The sequence below is a fragment of the Lepisosteus platostomus genome, chromosome 1 (genome assembly GCF_059453375.1).
Source record: "Lepisosteus platostomus isolate fLepPlt1 chromosome 1, fLepPlt1.hap1, whole genome shotgun sequence".
NCBI classification, from domain to species: domain Eukaryota; kingdom Metazoa; phylum Chordata; class Actinopteri; order Semionotiformes; family Lepisosteidae; genus Lepisosteus; species Lepisosteus platostomus.
In genome coordinates this window covers 80,861,997-80,879,629 of record NC_142611.1, presented here as the reverse complement: position 1 = coordinate 80,879,629, position 17,633 = coordinate 80,861,997, and the positions used below count along the sequence as shown (strand labels likewise).

The following is a 17,633-nucleotide window of genomic DNA, read 5'->3' as shown; positions in this document are numbered from 1 at the left end:
ATTACATTTACTTTGAAAAATATAAAATAATACAGATAATTAGAAAAGGGGGAAATGCTTTTCACAACACTGAATTTTATAAAGAACTATACCACTCATAATATTACAGTGATCCTGTGTGTGCACACGCCTGTATGTGTGTCCTGTTTGTTTATCCTGTGTGCACGCTTTGTGTGTCTCTCCTGTGTGTGTCTCCTGTATATGCGCACATCCTGTCTGCCAATGTCCTGTGTATGTATTCTGTGTGTGCGTGTCCTGTGTGTGCGCATGTCCTGTGTGCGCACGTGTCCTGTGTGCGCATGTCCTGTGTGTGTGTTCTGTGTGCACATGTCCTGTGTGCGTGTCTTTTGTGCATGTGCATGTCCTGTGTGTGCGTATCCTGTGTGTGTGTCCTGTGCCCTGACAGCCTCTCTCTCCGTGTCTGGAGCAGGTGGAGCTGTACAGGATCTGCAGGCAGCTGCACCTGAAGACCCAGAGCAGCCCTGATGGCCACCAGCCTCACCCAGACCTGATGGGAGACAGGCAAGTGAGAGCCGGTGCTGTCCAGGACAACCGGCAGCTCTATACACAGTGACACATAGTGAGCCTGGGGCTCAGGCACAGATCGCTGCAGTTAACCTCCACCCAGCAGTGCTGGGGATCGAGTTCAGGGCAGCTGACAAAGGTGACACTAATTCACCTTCACTTTGCTCATCCACAGGGCTTTGAGTGCTGGTTGGTAGCAGTTTTGTCATGCGTCTTAGGGTGTAAAAGATTAAAAATAAGGAATCCCTTGTGGGTGTTCAGCTAACTTTTTGCAGAATGCAGGAGCACACGGTCTGTGTGTTTCGCACCCTTAACAGCACAGTGTCGGTTTACAGTGGTGGGCTTCATCTCGTCCCCGGGGCTGCTGGGGAGGACCCCTGAGTCTCCTTCTCTCCCTCTGCCCAGGTGGCTGGGCGCCTGCTTCGCGTTGTGCCCAGAGTACAGCTTCGTGCTGGAGGACGAGCGGGGCCTGTGTGGCTGTGCCCTGGGTGCGCTGGACATCAGGGCTTTCCTCAAGAGGAGCGAGGCCACCTGGCTGCCCACCATGAGGGAGAAACACCCCCGCGGGCCTGGTGTGGCCAGCCACCCCGCGGCACAGGTAAGACCCCCGAGAGCCTCCCTCACGGGCGTGCTGGGAGACAGGGCTATGAATGAGAGCAGCCTCGCCTTGATCTGGGGATCTTGTCCAGCCGTGGCTTGGTATAAACAAGGGTATCAGCTTCAGTAACATGACTGGATAGCTTGTTCCCCACTCCTACTACTATTTGGGTAAAGACCTGTCACTTGTGTTTTCGGATTGTGAATCGTTGTTCATTCACTGTAGTTGCTTTGTCACGGTCTTTGAGGCTGTTAAACATTTGTATCCCGACCCCTCGTAATCTTTCAAGACTAAAGAGATTTAGCCCCTTCAGCCTGTCAGTGTTGGACTTTCTGTTCAGCAAACCAGGATTGTATCTAGAAGCAGTATCCTTTCTTGTAACATGGTGACCAGTATTGTACATAATATTCTAAATTACTGTCCATATATAGCACACATAACCAATACTACTATAATCCATGTATATCAAATACTACTTTACGAGTACTCTGAAAAGTATTACAGTATTCTTTTCGTATATTATTATATTCAGGTGGGAAGCTGTGTCAGCATGCGTAGGCTGCAAAGGAACAAGTAATAGGTTTATTCCCTGCTGAAAAAAAATAAGAAATCACAGTGTTTCATTCGTGGAGCCTTCTACACCTGAAGAAGGCTCCACGGACAAAACGTTGTGTTCTCTTTCTTCTTTTTTCAGCACGGAATAAACCTATTACTTGTTACTTATTATTATATTTATGTGTACTTAAAACATATTGAGTTTATGTAGGTGCTGAAAGTTTCAGTTTTTATTAAGTTAGAGATTGATTTTTTATTCCACATTTTTGCTTTGCAATGCATTTCTGAGGCATTCAACTACTTTGTCAATCACAGAATTGCTTTTTAGGGATTAAGGATATTGATTAGATGTTTTGGAAGTAATTTTTAAACTGATTACTCATAACTGATCATGCAATTTTGACTGTTGATTAATCAATATACACCTCGTTGGTGAGAGAGCTGGTTGGACACAGGTGGTGAGGACTGGAAGCAGCCTGTTAAAAACCAAGATGGAGAAACACAGCATGACGTCAACATGCCCCAGGCGGGCTCTCTTGAGGACGAGCAGCTATGCAAGAGCCCAATGCTCCTTAGTGACAAAGTGAGGTTTTGTGTCGAACACCCTGCAGATGTACACCGGGCTGCCATTCTGCCAGTCCCACTTGCTGCTCCATCTCCACGGGCAGAACCGCTGCTCAGTGTGTGTCAGATCTCATTGGTCAAAGACCACATCGCTTCTCTTGAGGTACCCACACCATGTTGAGTGGGAGAGGTCCCGTACACAGAGAGAAGAGAGACTGCGTCTCTGAGCTCAGGTAGAAACGAGTGTGCACAGCTGTGAAGACGGGGAAAACCCTTGAGCTTGGTGGGAGACAGCGCCAGCCCGACTCCGAGAGCTGGCCGGCCACACTGGGGGCCAGCATGTGACCTGAGCGCTGTCCTCCTGGTCTGCCGGGAAACACAGGAACCGGCCTGCGGCTGTGTCTGTCCCCATCCTGAGAGCTGCACAGACACAGAAACATGACCTGTCTGGAGGTGCTTGCAAATAACGTCACTATTTTTCTCTATATGATTTGAATATTTTCTCCTGAAAGAGATGAAATAATTGCACTCAGGAGTCCTGTGCCCTCATACTCGTTCATGATTCAACAGCCTCCTTCCTTCTGAGAAATTAGTGGAATCAGCTTTTATGTGAGTTTATAGCTTGTTTACTGTACATCTTATTTGTACTGCAATATACTGAGCTGAGTGATTGGAGGACTGACAGTTTAGGACTGGTTTTCTGTCAGAATTCGGTTTTCTTGTCAGTAAAGGTACAGGCAATCACATCACATGGGTCTGCACTTATCCAAGTCAGAACATTTTTTTCTATGCTTTTAAGTTCTGTTTAAAATGAAGGTGTTCTCATCTCTTTAGGAGGTAGTGTTTTGGTTTTTGATTACTTTAGATAAAAATAAACATTAAAATATATAAAAAGCGGGGCTGTACTCTACTGTACTGCAGTGCTGTGTGGTGGAGACCAGATCTGTACTCTACTGTACTGCAGTGCTGTGGTGGAGACCAGATCTGTACTCTACTGTACTGCAGTGCTGTGTGGTGGAGACCAGATCTGTACTCTACTGTACTGCAGTGCTGTGTGGTGGAGACCAGATCTGTACTCTACTGTACTGCAGTGCTGTGTGGTGGAGACCAGATCTGTACTCTACTGTACTGCAGTGCTGTGTGGTGGAGACCAGATCTGTACTCTACTGTACTGCAATGCTGTGGTGGAGACCAGATCTGTACTCTACTATACTGCAGTGCTGTGTGGTGGAGACCAGATCTGTACTCTACTGTACTGCAGTGCTGTGTGGTGGAGACCAGATCTGTACTCTACTGTACTGCAGTGCTGTGGTGGAGACCAGATCTGTACTCTACTGTACTGCAGTGCTGTGTGGTGGAGACCAGATCTGTACTCTACTGTACTGCAGTGCTGTGTGGTGGAGACCAGATCTGTACTCTACTGTACTGCAGTGCTGTGTGGTGGAGACCGGCGCTGTACTCTACTGTACTGCAGTGCTGTGTGGTGGAGACCAGATCTGTACTCTACTGTACTGCAGTGCTGTGGTGGAGACCAGATCTGTACTCTACTGTACTGCAGTGCTGTGTGGTGGAGACCAGATCTGTACTCTACTGTACTGCAGTGCTGTGGTGGAGACCAGATCTGTACTCTACTGTACTGCAATGCTGTGGTGGAGACCAGATCTGTACTCTACTGTACTGCAGTGCTGTGTGGTGGAGACCGGCGCTGTACTCTACTGTACTGCAGTGCTGTGCGGTGGAGACCAGATCTGTACTCTACTGTACTGCAGTGCTGTGTGGTGGAGACCAGATCTGTACTCTACTGTACTGCAATGCTGTGGTGGAGACCAGATCTGTACTCTACTGTACTGCAGTGCTGTGTGGTGGAGACCAGATCTGTACTCTACTGTACTGCAATGCTGTGGTGGAGACCAGATCTGTACTCTACTGTACTGCAGTGCTGTGTGGTGGAGACCAGATCTGTACTCTACTGTACTGCAGTGCTGTGGTGGAGACCAGATCTGTACTCTACTGTACTGCAGTGCTGTGTGGTGGAGACCAGATCTGTACTCTACTGTACTGCAATGCTGTGGTGGAGACCAGATCTGTACTCTACTGTACTGCAGTGCTGTGTGGTGGAGACCAGATCTGTACTCTACTGTACTGCAGTGCTGTGTGGTGGAGACCGGCGCTGTACTCTACTGTACTGCAGAGTGATCTGTAGTTCTGTATTGTAATGTTCTGTAATTGTGTGCAGGAGGCCCTGCAGTATTTCCATTCGGAGCATCCAGACTACCCTGACTCCCTGCTCTACCACTTCCCCTCTGTTCTGCGGCTGGAAGCACTTCCGGAAGTCCTGGACACAAGCGTCACACGCAGCCTGGTCACTTCTCTGCTGTCCGCACTCAAAGCTAATGGTCAGTTCTCCCTGTGTATCGGAGTATCCTGGTTGTGTCTCTCCTGCTGTGTGTCTGCTGTCTTTCTCTCTGGACCTGTGCAGACTCTCCTCTCCCCATCTTTAGTGTCTCAGTCTAGGCAAAGTATCCTGACAGAGAAGTCTATTGGCTTCCTCTCTGTCAGGGCGTCTGCCTACAGTCTTAGCACAGTAAGCTCCTTGCCCTGTCTGTCTCCGAGGCCTAAGGGAAGGTCCTACGCTGACAGGCTGAAGGAACTGAACTGTTTTAGTTTTGAACAGAGAAGACTGAGGGGGCCCAACAAAAGTAGTCAAACTCCTCTGAGATCTGAAGGCGTTTCTTTCCACACAGGGTTGTGGGGTTATGGAACAAGCTGCCCTGCCTTCAGAAATGCCTGGATGATCCTGTTAACTCCAGTGAACTGCTAGCAACCCGACTGGCCAGAGGGGGCGAGAGGCCCCTGGCGTGTGTGACCTTCTTGTGCTCTTGTTCCTGTGCTCCCAGGTTCTCAGGGCGTGTTCTGTGAGGTCCTGCCCACTGACCGCTCCCGCCTGGAGTTCTTCACCAAGCTGGGCTTCCTGGAGATCTTCCGCTGTGAGGCGGTGACGCGCGAGGAGGTGGTGCTGGGCCGACTGCTGTAGCCCGGCTCAGGCTGGGGGGGGGTTTGGGGGCAGCCTCACCCCCCACATCCCAGCGAACACACCCCCCCCCTCACTGTCTCAGCTCGCCACAGCCACGTTTCCATTGGTGGGGAATACATTCCTTTCTATGGCTTTGTTTGCCTTTCATTTTGTAAGTATTTATTTTACCTGTATGATTTTGGATCTTCTGTTTGGTGGATGTGTTAGGTGCAGTGAGCGGTTTCAGGCAGCTGCTGCCCTTGTGGGGCTGCGACACCTGACTCTCACACTGGCCAGCTCCACTATCACCTCCGGGGCCCACGTCCAGCCCCCCACCCACACACATCTAGACACACCGCGCCCCACCTGAGCTAGAAACGTCTGCACATCGCTCTTGATAGAAAAGTGGATGAGCATCTTCTTTTCAGCTTGCATTTCCTTTGTCACGGTACAGATGTAACAAAAGACCAGAAATAAGTTTCATGAGCGTTCCTGTATATGTCGTGTTACAGTGGGTGGCCAGGTCCACTCTGGCTGGTTTCTTTCCATTGCTCTTTGACATGAGCTCTGCACCATGAATCCACCTGGGCTCCAGCTCCGGCACAGACCATATGCTTGCATACACATCCAGCACAGGGCACTGAGATAATCAGCACTTGAGCTGATGGAAAGAGCACACAAAACACAAGGCCTGCCGAATTCCAGGTCAAGGCAGGATGACGCACTTCTAGGAGCGCTCTTATGGTTGAACACACGGACACTCATGCAGGGCACCAAGCAGTGCACGACCACACGATCACACGCATGGTGAACGTGGCTCTGAGCTCCCTCTTGATATCGGCCCAAGGGCAGCTTGAGTGCAGGCGGCTCCGTCATCACAGTTTGCAAATAACCGGACGCTCTCGGTGCCACAGCCTGCCTCTGGTTCCTGACGGTCTCCTGACTGTCTCAGATTCCAACAGATGAATGACCGACAAGACGTACTGTATCTGTATAAAGTAAAAGACAAGGTTTATATGCAACATCGTGTCTCACAGCCCAGGAGCTGGAGCCCCTCCTCCCCCCAGAGAGCTGGTGGCTGTGTGCGAGGGGCTGGTGGAAAGTGCGATCGTCTCTGTGGCCCTGCCGTGGGCTGGTGGAATCGTCACCTCATGCCCTGTGACTCCCAGACAGGCCCGAGACTGCACCAGTCTTTCTGGGAATGGGTGGGCCTGGAATGTCTGTTCAGTTGATTCCAAGGCTCCGGCAGGATCCCCCCAGAAATGTCCTGGTGATTTTTTTAAATCCGTAAGCTTATGACGATGGCTGTGCAAGGAAGCAGAGGGCGAGTGGTCCCGTATTGTGCGAGAGCTTTGTTCTTCAGCATAGCTGTCAGGGACGTTCCAGCAAGGCTGGGTCCTTGTGTGGGCTTCTCGGTATGCGATTCAAATCAAGAAGCAAATAAAAAAAACAATGAGCCGTATTAGCAGCAAACGTTTTGAGCTTTGAGGCCTAGAGCCGGTGGCAATGCAAAACCATGGTCAAAACAGGGTTGCTCAATTCTACTCCTGAAAGGCTGGTGTGGTGGCGGCTTTTTAGTCCACCTGGGCTCTTAATGGCCTAGGATCAGCTCTTTAGTAGCTGAATTGGGCCAGCTTATCCCAGGTCTTCATTTTCTGGTGCTTTAAAGAGAAAAGCTGCAGACACACCCGCCCTCCAGGACCAGCATTGAGCACCCCATGTGGAAAATATGGCACTGTCACTGGACACCCCATTTTTCCAGATGAACTGGGGGTGAGAGCTCATTTGTCACAGAAGCCAGGAGACACAAGGCAGGGGTCCCCAGCTCCAGTTCTCAGGGCTGCGGCCCTGCCGGTCTCTGGGGCTCAGCAAGGCCCTCCAGTGGGCCCCGCCCCCTGCCCCCCGCCCCCTGCGGTCACCATGGTCACTTTGAGGAGCGAGGAGCCTCGGACTGACTGACCCACTCGTCTGCATGTGGATTTATTGTTTCATTGGTGACTTTGTTTAAAACTGATTAAAAGATTTGGTTTTCCCTCCAAGTGGTCTGTGTTCTCCTGTACAGTTCTGTGCAAAGCTTTCCTCTACGTCACTCCATGCTCTTAGGGAAACAGGTCCAGCTGCCCCATAGCTGGAGGGAGAAGCTGGTGGAGAGCACTCAACTATACTTGCATAACTGTTTTTAACTGTTTCATGACGTGAGAGAGGCAAAATTGGAAATTCACAAGCCTCTTTTGCTTTCCTGTGCCTTTACATTAAATTTGAATTTTTAAAATTAATGGCAAAATACCGTATTCATCTGCACTTCCATCCAAAGCACCTCACACATCCCCTCTATACGACACAGGGCAATCTGAGCGCAGCGCCTTGCTCGGGTCCCCAGACCACTGCTGCCGCAACACTGACCCGCCCAAGCACTCAGGAGGCAACAGTTCTCTGGGAAAGATGTTGCAGGGATCAGCTGGGCAGCCTAAAAGTAACCCCAGAAGCCAGGAGCTGCATCAGTGGTGAAAGGCCATGGCTGCCCCTGCAGTGCTTGAGAAAGGACAACACCGAGGGACAGATCTTCTATTTGAAACAACAGATTTATTCAATGCACAAAGAGCAGTTGCACAGAGGTGCCAATAAAAACAAAAAGACAACATGTAAACATCAAAAACTTTCTTCTTCTACGGAGGAGAGAGACCTGGAATCTCACCTGGCCCTTTACGTCTGAAAAGGGCAGGACTGGGATGACCAGCAAAACCCAGTTTGCTGCAGGAGGTAGAGGCAGTAATATCCCATACAAAAACAAATATATATATATACACACACAGAGATATACAAAAATAAATAAAACAGAGATGGCAGGGCTCCCTCGCTCACTGCAGCCAAAAAGTGTGAACATTTTCAGTGCTGTTGCAGATAACGGCCATATCAAGAGGCAGAAAACGCGCCGAAGTGATAATCTGAGGTTTCTGGGGAGAAGCTGGGGAGACTGTGGCTCGGCAGGCCCACAGCTGCAGACTCCTGACCCAGGATGGCTTTGGCATTAGCCCGTCCACTGGAGGGGTGCTAGTGGAGTCTCCCTGCCCGTGCTGCGTTATTCAAGCACAGAGGCCCCTGCTTCCTCCAGCCTGCCAACAGCCTCATTTACACGACTTCCAGACCTCCACCCCCCCTCAAATCACATTGCGGGACGGCCGCCCACCATCCCTTCCAGCGCAAAACAAGTCACAGTCACAGGATCAGGAGGAATTCATTTTCTCAGTGCAGAAACCCTTTTATTGGAAAAAAAAAAAAAGCTATAGACACGGGAATCGCAGAACCTAACTGCACATCTGTTGTTCTCCCCAACACAAAGTGCAGTATTACGTAAGTGTTCGTGTTACCTGAGCTCTGTCTGATCACACAAGTTATAGTGAGTGATTACACCTGGCTGCGACTGAGCACCCTGCTTGCACCCTGCGCCACATACAGTAAGGGTGGTAACCGATGCGGCAAAAAAAATGACCCATCGGGTGCTGTTACCCAGGCAGAAAGCAAAAAAAAAAAATGTGAATGAGTAAAGAAAACAGTTGATTTGTGACAAATGGGATTAAAATCAAATTAATTTGGCAAGGTTGGGCTTTTATTTTATAAATCTTTAGACTCTTCCACAGTATGCCCTGGTTTTAGGTTGTGTGCAGTAAGACACAGCAAACTCACATTGTAACAAGGCCGAGAAATTCTTCAGATGCACTGACATCTTCAGGATCTGGTTTTACTGCAATTACTGAGGCTTTACCAAGCTGGCTCAAAGCCAAGAAAAAAATCAACTTACAATATTCCTTAAATTAAACGAGACTCAAGAGCATCCCCACACTTTGCACTCCTGCGAGTCCAAACGGCCTGCAGTGTCTTTTGTCTCAACATTAAATCCTCAATGAAGAGGCATAAATGCTCTTCAAAACGGGATCTTTTCTCAAGAGCTCAAATCCGAGGTCGCACATCGCCAGCAGAAAAACTGTCACCTGAAAAGGGCAGATGAGCACATGTCGGGAGGAATCAGGGACCCAGGGCTGCGGCCTTCAGTGCGTGCTGTGCCCTGCCTCGTCTCCCCTGGGCGTCAGAGTGTGGTGCCCCCTGCAGGTCCGCCTGTGCTGCGTGTAGAAGCTCCACAGCAGGTACATCTCGTTAGGCTCCAGCTTGTGCAGGACCATCAGCCCCTGGTAGGCGCAGGGGTGCAGGGAGGTGGAGAACTCGAAAGGCATGAAGCCCGGGTGGTCCTCAGCGGTCACGTTGGCCGCCTGGGCGCACATGCCCACGTAGGCATCGTCGATGGGGAAGAGCGGGACGCCCTGCGAGGCCTGCAGCAGGAGCCGGATAGTCTGCCCGGACAGCAGGTAGCCGCCGCCCCCCAGGTAGGGCGGGTAGGTCAGGGAGGAGTACATGGACATGGGGATGTAGTACTTGTTCCACCACACGCGCACGGGGCTGGAGCTCACGAACGCCTTGCCCACGTACAGGCTCCTGTGCTGGGCCTGCTGGGACAGGAAGCCCAGCACGAGCCCCACGTCCACGAAGACGTCGTCGTCGCCCTTCAGCACATACGGCACACGGGCAGCGCACTCCTCCTCGAACCAGCGCCAGAACAGCAGCTCCTTCAGGGTGACGTTGAAGAAGGACTCCTGGAAGTCCCACTGCAGGACGTCGCCGTGCCGGGCGCTCTCCTCCGCCACCAGGGCCTCGGCGGCTTGGGGGCGCGCCAGCTCCTCGCCCCCCGCGGCCCGCCCCAGCAGGAACACCCTCTGCACCCTGCGGCCCCCCCACACCCCCACCTGGCCCCAGGTGCTGCGGATGGCCGTTCGGCGGTCAGCGTGCGTGGCCTCGGACTTGATGGCCAGCAGCAGGAAGGCGGAGCCCCGCGCGGCGCAGGCGCCCGGCCGCCTCAGGGTGGGGTACGCCGTCTGGTGCTGGAACTGCAGGAAACTCCGGTGCAGGTCGCTGGAGAAGTCGGTGAGGAGCGGAATGGCGCAGAGCAGGAGCAGGAAGGCCAGCGCCAGCCTCTTCCAGCGCAGCCTGCTGTACAGCACGCTCCGCAGAGACTCTGCAAACAGGCACGCACGGACCGGTCAGCGCAGCCACACACACTTCTCACAGGGACACACAGAGCCAGCTCTACACACCCACAAAACCACAGCCAGTCCTTCTGGTTATTTCAGCAACGCTTTTCTGGCTCTACCAATTACAAAACGGTGACAGTTACCGCCAGTGTGCTGTTTAGTACAGAAAGAGCAGAAGTTGAACACAAGTTGTTTCGGTAGTGAGCTTGCCTCACTGTCATGACACAACGGGCGATTCACACGAGGGGACTCAGCCTGAAAGTGCTAACTGCACACTTCAAAGAAAAGGAGACAGGAAAAAGAAAAACAGGCTAAAAGATGTCCTGGGTTATCGAAAAATAAAGACAGAGTGAAAAAGAATGGGTGATGGAACTGTACTTCTGAAACCGTCGAAGGGTCATTAGCTCAGGAAAGCAGACTGAAGATATTTCTTCTCTGAAGATATAACAGATAAGATATTTATGTGATAGGGAACAGAGATGGCCACAGAGTGCAGAGATTCTGCTTGAAGCACAGAACAAACAAGTTCAAGAACTCAATTAAAGAAAAAGAAAAATAGAAAAAAATGAAATCCCCTTATCAAATCTGGTTAAAGAGAATGTCTAACAAACTGTAAAAACGGTTAAAATGATTTCTAGAAAGGCCGGAAGACAGACTGATGAGAACATTGCAATGGAGGCTAAAAGACCGCCTCTTTACAGTACTACAGCAGCAGATGAAGTGTTTAAAAATAAAAACAGGAAACGTCGGTCAATGAAAGGGAACCGACTGGGGCCCTGAAAGAAGAGCTCCTCACATCGTCTCCGAGGAAGAACACTAGATCCTGTAGCACACAGGGGGGGCTATTTGCTAAGTGAAAGTAACAGTCCAGATGTTTCTTAAAAACGTCCAGAGTTTGGGCCTCAAACACCTGTACGGGAAGCCTGTTCCAGACACCCAAAACTCTGTGCATCAAGTAGCTCTCTGTCCTAAATGAATAAGTTTCATGGGCAGCAGTGTGGAGCTGTGGTCAGAGTCAGCATAGCTGTAAAACAGAAGTTCGAGCAGGGCGCTGCGTCAGCATGCAGAAGCTGCGAAGAAACAACAAGGAACAAAGAGACAACGACTGGGCTGCGGAGCCTTCTTCACCCGTTGTCCCTCTTTTCTTTTCCTTTCAGCGTGGAATAAACCTTTACCTGTTCCTCTGTAAAACACAAATCTACTGACTTTAAAACCCCCAGTCTGCATCTCCATGTTCTCCACGATCTTAAATCATGCTGCAGTACTCAACAGCCTTTCCACTGAGGTGGCGGCTGGCAGCTCCCAGCAACACATACCATACTGTCTGTTACTTCTTGCTGAGAAGGACATGTCTGTAACGCTTCTGAGCTATTGGGAAGGTCGGCTGGTATAATGAAAAAGAGGTTGCTCACACATGAAGAAGGCTCCACGGCCGAAAAGTGGTGTTTTCTTTCTTCTCTTTTCAGCAGGGAATAAACCTCTTACTTGATCCTTTACAGCCTACGCATGCCGACGCGGCTCCCCACCTGAACTACTCATGAAAAAGAGGCTGGTGTGGAATCATGTGCGGTCCCTGCCGGTGTGGACCTACAGTACAGTGCATTCCTGACGGACAGGTGAAACCTGTCTTCCGCACGTCCCATACGTGTAGACACGAGGTGCAGGAGGGGGTAGCCACCAGGCGCTCGTGACTGAGGATAGGCAGCCCGAGCTTGTTCAACGCCTCCTCCCTTCCTGGAATCATCCCTGGGGCTCTGACAGTCTCGGCTCTGTTTGCGACCCGCATGTCAGCTTGGGAGGACGTGGAAGTGAAGACTGGCTCCTCCGATACTAGCCCGTCTATCCAGTCTGACAGCTTATCAGAAGCTAGAAGCTTGCAATCTGTATGATTTAGTACAGAACCTGGTTTCTACAGGGTTCTGCACTGCACGACACGCCTCATCTCATGTGTGCCTTCATACAAATTAATTTGCACAAAGGGGGGTGTGATGGTATTACTTTTTATCAATGAAAATTGTATGTTACATGGGGCAATATTATTGCATATTGGTGCAGGATTAAGTGCAATATTTATTTTCTCTGTGGCACCAACAGATTTCTGTAGATAATGTACTGTGCAAAACATTTTTTTATACTTCATCCTTTTTGCTCTCCACCTGCATACAAAATTCCTCTTCTCACAATTTAATAAAACTGAAATGTGGCCTCCTCATTATTAACTTGCTTACTACAGGTATTAAAACTCATTTTGCCTCTTCATAACAAACCACCATATCTGGATTGGCTAAAATGCATTTTTTTACAACTCTGAACAAAATACAAGCCTCTGCATGCTCACCTCCACTGAAAAGCTGCATTCAAATGGCAATCAGGGCATTCTTTATACAAAGGGGTTGTTGGAGTCTGGACAAGCTACTTGGCTGTTGTCATTCTGTGAATACTCAACTTCCAGATTATACCAAAATAGGAGAAGAAGGAAATGAAGAAGCAGCAGAGGAAGTTCAAGAAGACAGAATTCAAGACGGAACAAACAGACTGACGGCATAAAGTTTTGATGCAGATGGGAAACACCGAGCTTGAAGAATCTACCCATGAAGAAGACTTTTCTATTAACCGACATCATCCTCTAGACAATAAGAAAGCCAGCAAAGTGTCAAACAACGTCAGGATATACAGATAAAAGGGAAGAATTTAAACCAGTGGATATTATTATTGAAAACTGAACCATGTACCAAGAAGACTTCATTTTGATTACCGTGTGTTGTTGTGGTCACCATGTTACAAAGACGCTGCTTTTCTGAAATGAGACTAGGAAGCAGTCGCCAGACTCGTGTGCAGGTTTACAGGAGTGTCCCACACTTGCAGGCAACAGGAACTGAACCCTTTTCAGTAGACCTACAGCTCACAGTTCACCTTTCTGAAAACCTCACTTTCCATTTTGAAAACAAAACAGGAAGCGCATATAAAGCTGCAAACATGTAAAGACACCTCTTTACCCCAAGAGTGGCGGGAGTGTGGTACAAGCTACCCAGCCATGTGCTTGAAGCTGCTACCCAGGTTTCTTTCAAGACAAAGTTTGAGGAGATCCTAGAATCAATTGGCTACTAAAAAACCAATGAGCTGAAGGGCCCCAACAGGCTCCTCTTGTTGCACACATTCGTCTGACCGATTGATTGACACACTCGGAGGAAAGCGCGTTGAGTAACAGCGAGGCTGACGTCTGTGGGGCTGCGCTTTCACTCCAACAGAGGTGCTCTGGACATCTGCCCACTGCCCTGACAGGTGGCTTGACCATCACCCTGACACAAAGGCCCTCGGCAATGATGACCTTTGCCATTTCTTGCATCTGTGACGTCTCGTGGGGCTGTTGTGATGCTCCTTACTGGCCCAGCTAGTGCATTTCCTATAGTCGTGAAGCCACTTCCAGCATGTTTAATCAAGAGGAAACACCGATCCTGCACTTTGGTCCGTGCCCGATATTCATTGTGGATAAAGGACAGGCTCCCGACTTCTGGATAAAATGTACAACATTTAAGAAAAGAGTTGTTGGATGCGATTAAGGCAGAATGCGATTTTAACGTGCCAGAAAAGTGAATTTCACACAACCGTGAACAACTTCAGTAGCAGTCATGATACTGATCATGATTCAGCAGGAGCTCAATGAGTTTTTTTTTTAAACGGAAGATTCTGTAAGGACATGTTAAAGACAAGCTTTGATAATTATTGTAATTGAAAATATTTAAAGGACTTACTCTTATATGCATAACATCTGAATTGTAAAACATAAGGTTTGGGTTGGAATATTAGTCTGTTTAAAATGAAAAGACCCCTTTCACATTCCTGGAACTGCAACAGGGCGAAACTGACCTTGATCTAGGGTGAGTTTCCCGAAAGCATCGTAGCGCTAAGAACATCGTAAACTCGCTCTTAAGATAGATTGTTAATTTACGAGTGTTTCCCAAAACCTAATCAAAACTAAAGTAGAAAGTGAAATCCTTCGTCATCTACGTGCTCCCCGACCCACTCGTTAATTACTAAGCGCTTCTTAAACTGTCTACCTCTTGGCCAACCTTAGCGACAGAGATCGCCAGACAGAGCACATTCAATTCACGTCATGGGAATTCTCTGGAAATATAGAATACTAAGAGTTTATATTAAGGATTTTGATATTTTGTTGTACTATGTAAGAGGAAATTCGAAAAAAGAACATTTATTTCTACAGTAATTAACTAGTCATCTTGGGTAAATTTCATATTCACAAGTCAAATGTTTTAATAATACTCGGGAAACTCACCTCGCAAATTAACGATCGATCTTAAGAGCGAGTTTACGATGTTCTTAGCGCTACGATGCTTTCGGGAAACACCCTAGGGGTGAGTTTCTCTAAAACGATGAATCTTAGAGACTAACGAGCAACTTTACGATGTACGTACGTAACGTACGAGCTACTTTTTCGTGGGTTTTCCCAAACCCCTCTTAATCGATCATTTAACGAGCGAGTATAAAGTACTTCTTTGCTAACCCCTCCCCTGAAGTCGCTTAGCAAAAAGCATCAGAAGTCGATTGAAAAACAATCGATTGACAATACTTTCATTATATGGTGTCGGTTTTGGTCCTTCAGTGGGATGAAATAAAGTTGTGAAAAGGAATATGAAGCAAACATGACATCATAATTTAACAACCATTTAAGCGGAAGCGTATAGATAGGTACAAAATTTGACCCTTATTGTTTCTAAGAGAAAAGAAAATAAAATTACCGTAAAAGAAAATCAAGTTTAACTGCGTGGACAGTGTATGCGTCCTGCACGACGTCTTTGATTCAAAGCCATATTTTTTGGTGCGCTGCCATTGTTAAGAATTGCAGTGTTTCATGAGAAAAAAAAATATTTTTTAACATAAAACGGTATTCGAACTTTAAATATTGTATCGACCGCGGGTTTGGGTACGGAATGGAGCAGGCGTGGGACTCAGGGAATGGGGCTGAACAACACATTTATTAACTCGAATCGGGAAAGGTACACACACAGGGACAGGGGTTACAGCGCTGCACCTTCACTAACACACACACACACACCTGAAGGGAAGAGACTGTATCCCAGCCTCCGTCCCGCTATACAGTCCGGTAGAACCCAGGTGCTGTTCTCAGCCCGCCCTGCGTGGGGCTACATTGTAATACATGTTACATGTTTCACGTTCTTTATGGAATTTAAATACAATTACAACCCCATCCCAAAAGTACTAAAAGAGGGAGTATTATTAAAACATTTGACTTATGAATATGCAATTTACCCAAGATGACTAATAAATTCATTACTGTAGAAATAAATGTTCTTTTTTCGAATTCCTCTTACATAGTACAACAAAATATCAAAATCCTTAATATAAACTCTTAGTATTCTATATTTCCAGAGAATTCCCATGACGTGAATTGAATGTGCTCTGTCTGGCGATCTCTGTCGCTAAGGTTGGCGCAAGAGGTAGCCAGTTTAAGAAGCACTTAGTGATTAAAGAGTGGGTCGGGGAGCACGTAGACGACGAAGGATTTAACGTTCTACTTTAGTTACGATAGGTTTTGGGAAACACTCGTATATTAATGATCGATCTTAAGAGCGAGTTTACGATGTTCTTAGCGCTACGATGCTTTCGAGAAACTCACCCCAGGTCAGTTGGCCTGCTGCTGACACTCTCCATCGTGCTGAGGTGGAGACGGAGCAGGGCGCCCGCAGCAGCGCCAGACTGCAGCCTTCAGCGGTCACGGTCCTGCTCACACGACCGCCGTCGTGAAGGGGGGGTTCAAGATGAGCTGCAGCCAGTTACTGACGGACATTAGCAGGCCTGCCACGGAGCTACAGGCGGAAATATTCAAAACGCGGTCAAACAAGTTCTGGGGTGTGAAGTCGGTAAACTATCGACTTATCAAAAATGTGCATGTTATGTTAGAGGGCGGAGGAATATTTAACCGAGCACAGTGTCTATAAAACGAATAACAACCGAATAGGGCTGAGTTGATGCGGTTACACTGTTTTAAACCAACCCAGAAGCATTTTCCTTTCTTTTTATATTCGCGCTGACTACATTTGTACTTAGTAAATATGTCGGTATTTTAGTAATGTGTGCGGCACATGCACAATCAGAAATTCTTAAGCAAGGTAGGGAGTTCACTCAGACATACATTACTAATTACATTTTATATCTGCACTATTAACACCCGTATCTCAGTGCGCTATTTCAAAATGTCTTCCTCCATCGAACTATCAAACCAATCTGGAGGAACCGATTATTAGGTGTGCCGAAAATGATATTAACATTAGCCTAGAATGTGTTCGAAGATTTATAACAGTTTTTGAAATTTACTTAACCAAACTAACCCTCTACTTCGGAGAGATGCACATAAAAATAACCATGTAGATCAGTGACTCACAGAAGGATTTTTTTTTACTCGTAAATTCGGTTTCGTGTGACCTGAGACCTCGCTTGCCACAATTTAAAGAGAAATCAAAGATTATAATTTAAAATGAAATGTAACATCCTTGTTCTTAAATAGTCAAAAATACTTCCTGAACACACTGGTATCCCGACACCAATCCCAAAATCCGACATTAACGTAAATCACTCACCCATTAACGCTGCGGCGGCTGCCTCTTCTGAAGTCGCTCTTAACTCGAGGCTTCACCTGCTCAGTATCACTCACTTCGCATGACTTTCTTCCACACTCTTTCCCTAGATGCAGACTGTGTGTGTGGAGGAGAGAGTTTCAGGGTCTGTGAGCAACCTTACATTTCTTGCCGGGAGAGTCTTCTCTCTCCTCCCTGCTTTACAATATCGTCGGAGCTCAGGTATCGCTTGTAATCCTCGCTTTGTCAGTGAACTTCCGCCCTTGTCAAAAAATCCGAGCTCGGGTGTCGTCCCTCCACCAGTAAAAAAATAAAACCGATCGCACTGCACTCCTCACCGGAAATTGATTAATTTCATGCCAAGTGAAATTATTGTCACGATTTAAATGAGGAAACGTACACTAATAGAAGCAATGCAACCGTTTTACGCACCAACCTCTGAGAGAGTTTGACCTAACGTAACATTTCCTTTGCGTAACACACAATGCAACAAATATTGTTAGAAATAACATATGTCTGAAGTGTTAAGGTTCTTTACAGTGCAAGTCCTGAATCGATTATGTAAAACAAATGCGTGTAGAACTGCTCAAGGAGATGAACAGTCATTTTCAAAATACATTTAGAAACATCTAAGAAACATCATTTGTAGCTGTAATTTATTCACAAACATGCTATAAAAAACT

The 17,633-nt window shown here is 47.8% G+C and overlaps 2 protein-coding genes across 2 annotated transcripts in view; one reads left to right on the top strand and one right to left on the bottom strand.

Annotated features, from left to right (window-relative positions):
- Positions 1–7,294, top strand: part of LOC148679028 (protein O-GlcNAcase) — a 35,734-nt gene extending 28,440 nt beyond the window's left edge. The window contains exons 14-17 of the mRNA XM_088638905.1: positions 431–522; positions 931–1,123; positions 4,479–4,638; positions 5,140–7,294. Of these exons, the coding sequence (XP_088495031.1) occupies positions 431–522; positions 931–1,123; positions 4,479–4,638; positions 5,140–5,276 (582 nt within the window). The 3' untranslated portion in view covers positions 5,277–7,294. The remainder of the gene's footprint in view (positions 1–430; positions 523–930; positions 1,124–4,478; positions 4,639–5,139) is intronic.
- Positions 7,295–7,818: 524 nt separating this feature from the next.
- LOC148679027 (N-acetyllactosaminide beta-1,3-N-acetylglucosaminyltransferase 4-like) lies at positions 7,819–17,393 on the bottom strand. The gene is made up of 2 exons (XM_088638937.1): positions 16,954–17,393; positions 7,819–10,320 (listed from the first exon to the last, which is right to left on the bottom strand). Exons 1-2 carry the CDS (start codon positions 16,955–16,957, stop codon positions 9,302–9,304), a joined length of 1,023 nt encoding a protein of 340 aa, XP_088495063.1. The 5' UTR covers positions 16,958–17,393; the 3' UTR covers positions 7,819–9,301.
- Between the last annotated feature and the right edge of the window lie 240 nt (positions 17,394–17,633).